Source organism: Panthera onca, chromosome A1 (genome assembly GCF_046562875.1).
Source record: "Panthera onca isolate mPanOnc1 chromosome A1, mPanOnc1 haplotype 2, whole genome shotgun sequence".
Lineage (NCBI taxonomy): Eukaryota > Metazoa > Chordata > Mammalia > Carnivora > Felidae > Panthera > Panthera onca.
This window is the reverse complement of record NC_138339.1, coordinates 167,450,934-167,461,301: the sequence shown is the minus strand read 5'-3', so window position 1 is coordinate 167,461,301 and position 10,368 is coordinate 167,450,934. Positions and strand designations below refer to the sequence as shown.

The window sequence follows — 10,368 nt, the reverse complement described above, 5'->3', positions numbered from 1 at the left end:
ATGACCTGAGTCGAAGTCAGACACTTAATCGACTGAGCCACCCAGGTGCCCCTAGGCTTTTCCTTTTTTATGTATCAGGAAAAAGTCCCAATAATAGGTGTATAAAACAGCAATATAAAACCAGGGATTGCTCATAGTGGTTAGAAATTCTCCCTTTATAAATATCTTAGTTCAATTACAACAAATATTCAATAATGAATATGTAAGGCACTGAACAACTAAAACGGGCTCTATGGATACAAAGATCAGTGAAAATCATTCCCTGACATGGGGTATTTGTGATGTGCAAATATGCCAGTAATTTACTGAAAAGGCAGCTTGTGAACAGAGAGGAAGATACTACATGAGTTCCAGGGAGGGCTACTTGGTTGGAGTAATTCAAAAAAAAAAGCTGTGAAGGGGGAAAGAGAATATTAGCATGTTAAAGGATGAGGAGGATTTGATAACAGGTGAGGACCAACAAGAAAGTTTCAGGAAGACGAGGCATAAAGCCTTGTTCCAAAACTTTGTGTTGTCCAGGTTAACCGGAGCGCTGTGCAGGGCTGTGCAGTGTTGTCCAGGTTCATAGTATGGGGGAAATCAGGCTACAATGTTGATAGGACCTATTGTGAAGAGCTTTGAACCAAGAATTTCAACCTTAGTAGTCACTTTTGGAGATCCATCAACATAGTTTTTGACTTGAGGGTGTCAATTGGTTTGTTGAAGCAAGATCACAAAATAGGAAAATCAGTTAGGTGACTGCTGTTATACAGATGAGAACTGGTGACGGCCTGGATTAAGAGTAATGGCAGCATAAACAAGAGAGATGACAGAATCAGACACTGAAAACTCATGATCTGGCAACGTATTTATAAGGAACAAATGGATTTGGAAGGGGGTAGAAAAGCTAATGGTGAGGGAGAAAGGATTTCAAGATAACCCCCAGGTTCTCCACCTGGAAACCACGGACATTGTGGATCAGATCCTGCTTTGTTACGGCTGGCTGCCATGCGCATTAGACTGCTGGCCGCATCCCTTTCCTCCGCCTATCGGATGCCAGTAGCACCGCCACCCCAGCCATAACCACCAAAAGTTCCCAGACGTTGCCAACGTCCCTTAGGGGGCCAGATCATTACTGGTGGAGAACTACTGGTCTAGGTAGTGGTCGTGCTATTGAGGGTGCCCACCAGAGGCGGTGCCAGGACAGCTCTTTAACCATAATCTCAAACTTTTCCCTGCAAGACATGGCAAATCTGTGAGGAGCAGCTGGGCCCTTTTCACAAAATTTCATTCCAGCCCTAGACATACCATTCATCTCTCTGGGAGCTGTACACTCCCCAGCCCTGCCCTGGTACACAACTCTCAGATGACAAGCTATTTCACCAATCAGGAAGTTTCTTACGAGTAACTCACGGAAAAATCAACTTTAAAAGACCATATACGTCATCTCTATGTTTGATGTAGTATCTTTGGTCACCTATATTATCCCTATAGTTTAATTTGCAAACAAATATGACTACGTAGCCTGGTTAGTAACCTTTTAACCTTCTTCACTGTCCTTTTTATGTTATGGTCTGCTCTATAATAAGTTTTCCTTTTTATTTTCCCATTAGTTTTATTTCTGACTTTTAATATTAATATTTCCCAATTGATTTGTATTTGTTTGTAGACCATAATTATATGTCAGCTCTGGATGTGTTTTATGTGTTTATAATACCTTGATATCAGTAGTGTTTTAAAGTTTCAAATGTTAAGCAATGATTATGTACTATGTACTATTTTTTTAAAATTTAAGCCTTGTCAGGGGTGCTTAGGTGGCTCAGTTGGTTGGTTGAGTGTTTGACTTTGGCTCAGGTCATGATCTTGCAGTTTGTGAGTTCAAGCCCCGCGTCGGGCTCTGTGCTGACAGCTCAGAGCCTGGAGCCTGCTTTGGATTCTGTGTCTCCTCCTCTCTCTGCCCCTCCTCCCATCCTCATGCTCTCTCTCTCTCTCAATAATAAATGTTAAAAAAAAATTTTTTTTAAGTCTCGTTTAAGAAATTTAGTCAAAAAGTAACTATTATATCCTGAGTGACATTGACATTTTGATTTCATAGTGGTATGTAATTTCACTCTGTAATATAAACAATTTGGACACTGTTACCCAGGTTTCTGTTCTTTATGCACTATTGAGAAAAATTAACAAATAATTAAAATCCATGGACCCCACCAGAGAATGAGGGACCTCAAAAGTCAGCAAGCTGTCCAATCCACCTTGAGGCTGTCTGAAGGGCCTAATATTAGAGCAGTAGAGAGGCCAGGAAAAAAAGAGTATATTACTATAGAAAAACACCCTTCACTACAAACTTACACATCAGCCCCATCACATTTTGTGCCCGTCGTAGGAAACACGGACACTGTGTTTTTAATATATTAACTCAACACCATTCCAAGTCCAGTCCAGGTATTGACTGAACTTCCTAAGACAAAATGAAGTGCCCTAAGTCTGCCTAGATACGGCACAGATGTTAGTCCTTATTTCATTCTCCCCTTATTCGGAGAGGTCGAGACATCAAGTTCCTCTGTTATAGTTAAGCTAGAAGTATTTACTCATCTTTGCAAACCCAATCAAGCTTCGCCTGTAACAGGCCTTCAGTAAACATTTACTTTTTTAATGTTTATTTATTTTTGAGGGAGAGAGAGAGAGAGAGCGTGGGTGAAGGAGGGGTAGAGAGAGAGGGAGACACAGACTCTGAAGCAGGCTCCAGGCTCTGAGCTGCCAGCACAGAGCCCAATGCAGGGCTCAAACTCACAAACTACAAGATCATGACTCGAGCTGAAATCAGACGCTTAACCGACTAAACCACCCAGGTGCCCCCGGTAAACCTTTCTTGAATGAAAGTTGTTACTTCTTTCCAAAAACAATGTTCAGGGTCCCCATATTTGAAAATGCATCTTCCCTTCTATCCCTTAACTGAGATTTAAAAGATTAGGTGAATGAGTGTATACATTCTATAAAACTGACCACACTCAGCACAGTAATGTAATGCTTATTTTCCTTTTTTAAAGACACTGCTCTGCAAAATTAGACTACTTTCTCAGTTGCACAGAAAATAAGACAAAAGTTCTAGTGTAACAAAATTCAAATGTTTAATTTTTTTCAAAACTTAACTATATTAATGAAAATAAATTATATGTAGACCACCTTCAGTATTTGTACATCATCTTTATACAACTATAACAGTGCTTTCAAAAGATATTTTGTAGAGAACATTAATTTCACAATTAAAACATGTTTTAAAAATGGGGGAACATTAAATTCATCTGAAATATCTCATAATGCGAGAGGTATGCTGTTCTTTATCAAATGAACTGTATTTGTATCCAAAATAACATGGCTTTTAGCTAAATACAATTATTTCTTGTCCATTTCAGTGATTTCCTGGATCCAAAACAAAATCTGTGTATTTATTTCTTTGAAAACATCATTTGTTGAACGTCCTTTCACTGCCATGGAATGGTTTGCCTTCTCAATCCAGTGGATTTTATTGGGAGCTTGCATTTTCTGTGCCACTTTCTCCAACAAGTTCTAAAGGAAAAAAAGAAGAAGATACTAGACTAATAATGCTCTTTTTAGTGTTTAATAATGATTCTCTCTCTCTTTCCTGCACCGCCTATACTGGCATCCGTTCACTAAATATTTATTAAATACTTACTCTACAGACAACTTTCGAGGCAATGGAATATGCAAAGAAATGTCCACAGAAGGGGCAGTCTACGTCTCAGTTACAGCAATACCACAAACAGATCAAGTACTCATTATTGGCAATATATAGTAACATGTACAAGTTATTAACTTTTTCTCAAGAGTCAATTTTATAATTGAAGAGGCTGCTTGAATGTTGAAATGATAAAAACAAATGTATAGTTTAGTAATCCCCAAAACACAAGATTCAGATATTAATCTTTCATTCCCAAGTAAGAGTCAATCCATTTAGCAACTCTTTCCAGGCAGATGAATTCTGTCAGTATGCTTATATTTCTCGGTTCTCCAAAGCAACAGGTAACTAAGTCACAAAACTAACATTACTCCAATCAGCACCTTTTAAAGAGACTGAAAGCTGCAGGTAAGATCTTGTTCCCAAGATAATTGTCTTTCATTCACTCTCTCATTTACACAAACATCAAGTTGTAAATCACCTTTTCACACATTTCATCTGCTGAACCTGACACAAACAATACAGGATCTTTTATACGATAGAGATCTTCATCTCTAAGTTTATGTTGCTGCTTTGGATGGTGCAGTGGGTAAGAAATACAAATGAGACCTCGAACAAAAGCATCAGCATCATCTGGCTCAATATGGCACATTACAGAAGCAGCTGCTCTTGAGCCCATTGAACGACCTAAAATCAATTAAAATTAAGTTCAGTTTGATATATAAACATTCATATAAAGAAGTGGTGATAATATGGCAAATTAGATTTCATTTACTGTTCATCCATAACTGCATCACTTAACTCCAAAAGGTGGCAATTAACAAGCTGTGATACCCATAATGGACATCTATAGCTTCCTTATATAGAGCTAAAAATGATCCTAAGTCAAAAAAAAAAAAAAAAAAAGGAATTCTTTTTCTGAAGAATACTTAAAGATCCTTGTGAAGGAATCATTTTACAGAGGGTGACTCAGAGATATAAATAAAAGGAGAGATCTTTGGGTTACAATACATATCTATGAGGTTTAAATCTACTTTAAACATATAAAGTACCTTGATATTATACAAGAAAGTGACTTACCAAAACAAAACAAAAAATCCTTAAATTAGCTTCCTGTCATCAATTAATTTTAATTCTTGATTACCTGTTCCTATATTAGTATTAGTAAATTTAAAAGCAAGTATTATAACTTACCGCCAAGGAAAACACCTGTCAATTTGTATTCTCCTAAGGTCTTTAGGTAATTCTAGAAAAACCAACCAAAAAATTATCAATTCTTCTCCTATAAAATATTCGACTGGAAAACCAACATATATTTCCCATCATTACTGAAATGTATGAAAATCTTTGTAAAGACAACCATAAAATCTTAAGGGAGTCTTCTTGAAAGAGGTAACCAGTTCTTTGCATTTCCAATCATGCTGTCACTATCAAATCATATCCTGGGTAATACAGGCAAGTAAGTGAGAAAAAAAAAAAAAAAAAATCACTTCACCAGTCTAAAAAATTCAAGATTTAGGTACTTAAATATTTTTAAGAATTACATTAAAAAAAGAAGCCAGTAAAAGCTTCCAACTGATACAGAATTTAATAACGCTAACGTCTAATTTAAAGCCCTGAAAAATCTATCAAGTTTGAAATAATCTGGATTAAAAAAATTTCAACTTTGTTTTATCCAGGGATTTTAGTTTCAAACTGTGCTATATTTATTTGTACATTCATAGTATGGTAGGCAAATATTCAGAACTATATAATCTGAAGTTATGTCATTCCAGTAAGAAAATTATTATATCACAAATAGCTTCCCTTGGCAGTACCATAGGATATTTATGATGTGAGCATTCATCTCCATGGAAACTGACAGCAAAAAAGAGAAATCCATTATACAGCTTTCAGGTACTATTGAGTTTCTAAGAATATTCATTAAAAGTTTTTTAAAATAAATAGAATTTGTCTTAAATGTATTAAGAATTTTACAACAGAATTGTTACAAGTAAATATAAAGAAATTTTCTTACCAAAACTGATTTATATGCCTTAATTCTATGTACAATATTAAGGCCTTTACAGGTAAATCTCAGGCAAAAAAACCCATGAGATGCAAGATGGGATGCCAGTGACATCAAATGAGGAAGATTCATATCTCCTGACGCTCCATGTGTAAGAATTATTCCGTATGTTAAGCTCTTGTTAGGTACCAAACAAACAGCATCTAGTAATTTATTTCCAAAAGGTATTTTTAATTTAACCTGGAATTCAAGAGAATAAAGGGATCAAAAATTACTTCCTTGCCTATTCAGACAACTGAACAACTATGTTTGTTTTGTGAGACCCATGATTCACATGGCCTCTAAATAAAAAGCACTATTAACAATAGCTAATATTTAAGTACTTATTGTCAAGTACTGTAAGTGCTTTATATGTATTAACTTATTTAACCTTCCTAATAATTCTATAAGGTACTATTATCACCTCCATTTTATAGATGAGAAAACGGAGGCACATAGGTTAAGTAATTTGCCCAGGTTACATAGCTACTAGCTAGGATTCAAACTCAGGTAGTTTGCTCCAAAAGTCCTTACTCTTAACCACTAATGTTACTGTCTACCACAGTACAAATTGAAAATAAGAAAATTACTCTGGAGCCACATGACTTAAAAAAAAAAAAAAAAAAAGGAACCCTGAAGATGCAGAACATATGAAAATATGTATTACCTCTGTATGATTCATTTTCACTGTTGAGTAACAAACTTAAAGTGCATTACATCTGAGAAGCAAAGGACATCTCCCTGAAAAGAAGATTCTGTTGTGAACGGTGGGTTGGCAGACATGGACATGACATAAGAAGTACGAATGAACACATTCAGCAGCTGAAATAAACACATTTAGAACTACTTCTCTAAGAACTGGTGCCTTTACATATGCATTACTCAATTACTTCCAAGGTTCCTAAAACCATGGGCACCCAGAATTGGTTACAGGGCCAGGTGTGGGAATGGCAGATGTTATACAAGAAAAGCCAATATGATACCTTGACATGGAAATCTTAACAAAATTCATACCAAAGTAGAATGTATCTTGGCATATATGCATATTTTTTCCCTAAGCATCTTTATTTTCAACCAACTATCTTTAACTTAATTTCACAGTATCTTTCCATTAACTTATTTCCTTATCATCATTCAGTTCTTCTTCCTACCCTGCAAGAGAAGTATGTATCCACACCTTTTGTCAGGTGACTTTGCAGAGCGTCCCAATATGTACTGTACATACATCTCCACCCTACTGATTTGGGCCTTGACTATGAGACACTACATTAACTAACGAAATATATGCGAAAGTTGTAATGTGCCACTTTGAGCTGGCACATAGCAAATTTCCAGAAGCCCCCTTGAACTCCCATCCCCAGTCATGAGAAAAGAATGTTCCAGGTATTTTTGCTTTTTCAGCCTGGGTCCCAGAACAAAGATAACACGCTGCAGCAGATATGAACCCGAAAGTAAAGTCTGGAGTCCAGCCTCATCCAGCCAAGATCTAAGCCACTGAAGAACCAAAAATGCTGGCCTGAAGAACCCAAGAGCATGAAATGTTAGGCCACTGAGATCTGGGGACTGTTACACAGCATTCCTTCCTATGGAAGAGATCTCTTATTATTCAAGGTATAACCAACACCAAGATCTCCATTATCCATCTATTTTTTCCTGTTAACATTTATTCATTCATTCATGGAATAGAGATAATAACAGAGTTCAAAGTTCAAAAGGTACCAAAAATATACAGTGAAGTGTCCCTCGTTCCATTTTTGCCTTGCTACCCAGATCCCTTCTCCAAAGTCAACCAATATTACCTGCTTCTTCCGTATCTTTCCAGATATTTTATACATATATACACACACACCCCTCCTTTTTTTAATAAACTCATATTTTTCTGAATCCCCCACCACCTAACATACATCTTTTGTTTACTCTTTTCTCTATACAATGAGCTTCTTTCATTGTTTTATGGCTGCAGAATATCCCAGGGGAAGGTTGTGCATGATGTATTTCACCAACCATCACTGACACTGATTCTAATCTTTACTAAAATACTGCAATGAATGATATGCACCTTATTTTCTCACGTGTGTAGACCAATTTTAATAACTTTGTGGGAGAGGAACTGCTGTATCAAAGGGTATATTCACTGAATAGGTAATATTTGCATATGTTACAAAATTTTTAAAGGATAAACATGTAAATAGTTAACCCTCCTCACATTCTTTTCCTCCAGCCATGGAGTTTCCTTTCCCAGAAGTAACCACTGTGACCAACTTATTTTTTTTTAAGGTTTGTTTGCAGGGGTGGGGGGAAGGGGGCAGAGAGAGGAGGAGAGAATCGCAAGCAGGCTCCATGCTCAGCATACAGCCTGATGGGAGGGCTTGATCACCCCCTGACCCCATGAGGTCAGGACCTGCGGCGAAATCAAGAGTCGGGCGCTTAACGGACTGAGCCTCCCAGGCGCCCCCACTGTGACCCACTTACTATCTTTCCACACGTGTGTGTTATGTGTGCAGAAAAGTATTCTGACTTGAGCCTGAGGGGAATCGGTCTGGCTACAAAAATCCTGGCGTTTCAGTGGGAGGAGGAGAATAAAGGACTTCAGGCTTCAGCGTCCCTCCCTTCATAAACACAGCCCCCTAGTTAACTGTGCCTGAGGTCCCCTGGTTCAAAGCTCCCGTCCTCTGTTCTCCCAAGAGCCTCCCGCCTTCTAGTGGGAGAAGGCAGTCACCCGACAGTGTGAAACCGGGAAGGAGATGTGCACATCTAACTACCTCTGCAACAGATTTCACCTAGGCGCACCCCCAACACCACTTCCTTCGCTGGCAGCTGCCAGTTTGTGTGTTTTGTATTCAATTGTTCCACACTGTTCCTTGCTGCAGGTTTAGAATTACGCTGTTTGCTAAGAACATTTGCCTTCCGGACCCCACTACTTTACTGCTATCGTTTCCTTTCCCATTCTCTCCATCATTTGAATTTAAGTCTTCTAAAAAAAAAAAAAAAAACCCTTTACCGTAATTTTAGTGAGATTCCAGGAGCCAGTATTCAATCCACTTTCTTGGCCTAGAATGCTCTACTGTCCCGAAACCACCTGGATGTTTGGGTTCTTTCGGAGAAACTCTACGGCCTGCCAGGTTTCCGGATAACAGTCCACTCCTCACAGCTGGTGCCCTTGTTCTCCACCGGCTACTTCGGTTACCAACGAAACTGTTGTGGGATACGGTGCAACCCGGTCTCCGCAGTCTGGGTTACGACCTCTGGTTTCGCATTCGGACAGGGCGGGGCAGGGCAGGGCAGCAGTCTGGCTCTGCCCCAAGGTCTTCAACTGTAAAAGGAGAGCCACAGGGATACACTGAGGACGAATCTGCAGTCTCCGTACTTCGCGAGCATTCCGGAGGGACTTGTACGACGACCACGAATACCGGGGGCGCAAGAGGCGATCACATCTCGTGCTCAAGGACCAACACGCCACGACCACCCCAACTTCCAACCGAAAAACTGCGCGGGCATCGTCCAGTGTGTCCACAGCGGTGCGCTGGAGGTCACGGGCGAGCAAATACGTGAAGAGTTCAAGTCTTCCGGGGGCCAATGACCTGGCCGGGTGGGTGCACACCAGACAGCACGCGGGACCAGGGAAGAAATTCGGAGCGACCCCCCCCACCCCCGCCAAGAATTTAGGGTTCCAAGGCACCTGTGAGAACCTTCTCGTGCACTCAACCGGCGCGCGTGCGCGGGGTGCGCGGTGGCCGCCCCCCGCCCCCGGGGCCCGGCGCGACCCCCTCACACAGCTCCGGCCGCTTCGGCTCTCCCCGCCCGCCCGAGCCGTCCCCTCACTGCGACCTCCCCAGCGGCCAGGAGGGCGAAACCCCGGCGGTCGGGCCCGCGGGCACCGCACTTACACCCAACGCCTCACGGAGGCGACCAGCAGCCGTCGAGGGGCGACGGCCGCGAGCTTTAATTTTCAGACGGGGCCGCCAGGCGCGCCAGCACCTTCCTCTGGAGGCCGTCCCCCACCCAGCGGCGCCAACCGCCGCCGCCGCACTTACCGGGCCCGGGAAGGTGGCCGAGACCGCCTAGCCGTCCGCACTCCCTTCACGGAACAAACTACCACGCTCGAAGCGACCGCCTCGCCGCACCCGCCAGCCCGTTTCGCATCGGCGCACGCGCGCGCAGACCCCGCCCCCCCGGGCGCGCGGGCCGGCGCGTAGGGCACGCCGGGAGCGGGAGTTTTCCGGCCGCTTCCGGGTGACTGGGGCGGGGGGTTGCTCGCTAACAAGCTGGTGGTGGGTGGTGAGTGACTTCCAGTCCCTGCTTCACCCAATGACTCCCTCCACGCTGGACCGTTCCCCGTGTCCCAGCCGCTCCATTTCAACAGTGGCACAGGTCAATGAACGTGGAGTCAACTCTGATTATTCATTTTCTCACACCAAACAATCGGCCAGTGCTGTTGACTCTATTTGCAAATATATACAAAATCCAACCACTTCTCATACTTCTGCCAGACTGGTCGGAACCCCCACCCCCCACGCCTATCAATTCTGCCTGGATTAAAGAAAGAGTCTACTAGATGGTCTCTTGTTTCCACCTTTACTTCCACCTCTTTGCTACTTGAACAATTCAGCAACCAACTAGACCCTGTTCAAATGTAAACACCTTC

General features: G+C 41.4%; 1 protein-coding gene across 3 annotated transcripts; it reads right to left on the bottom strand.

Moving 5' to 3' along the window:
- Positions 1-3,082: 3,082 nt before the first annotated feature.
- On the bottom strand, positions 3,083-9,870 carry TEX30 (testis expressed 30). Of its 3 annotated transcripts, none has more exons than XM_060636732.2 (7): positions 9,758-9,870; positions 8,725-9,036; positions 6,391-6,464; positions 5,694-5,924; positions 4,871-4,922; positions 4,158-4,363; positions 3,083-3,546 (listed from the first exon to the last, which is right to left on the bottom strand). In XM_060636732.2, the coding sequence occupies exons 3-7, from the start codon at positions 6,403-6,405 to the stop codon at positions 3,373-3,375; spliced, it is 678 nt and encodes a 225-aa protein (XP_060492715.1). In that variant the 5' UTR covers positions 6,406-6,464; positions 8,725-9,036; positions 9,758-9,870; the 3' UTR covers positions 3,083-3,372. The 3 variants fall into 3 exon arrangements, with proteins under 3 accessions (XP_060492715.1, XP_060492716.1, XP_060492717.1); XM_060636733.2 differs by having other exon boundaries at positions 8,725-9,246; positions 9,758-9,869; XM_060636734.2 differs by lacking the exon at positions 8,725-9,036 and having other exon boundaries at positions 9,758-9,868.
- Between the last annotated feature and the right edge of the window lie 498 nt (positions 9,871-10,368).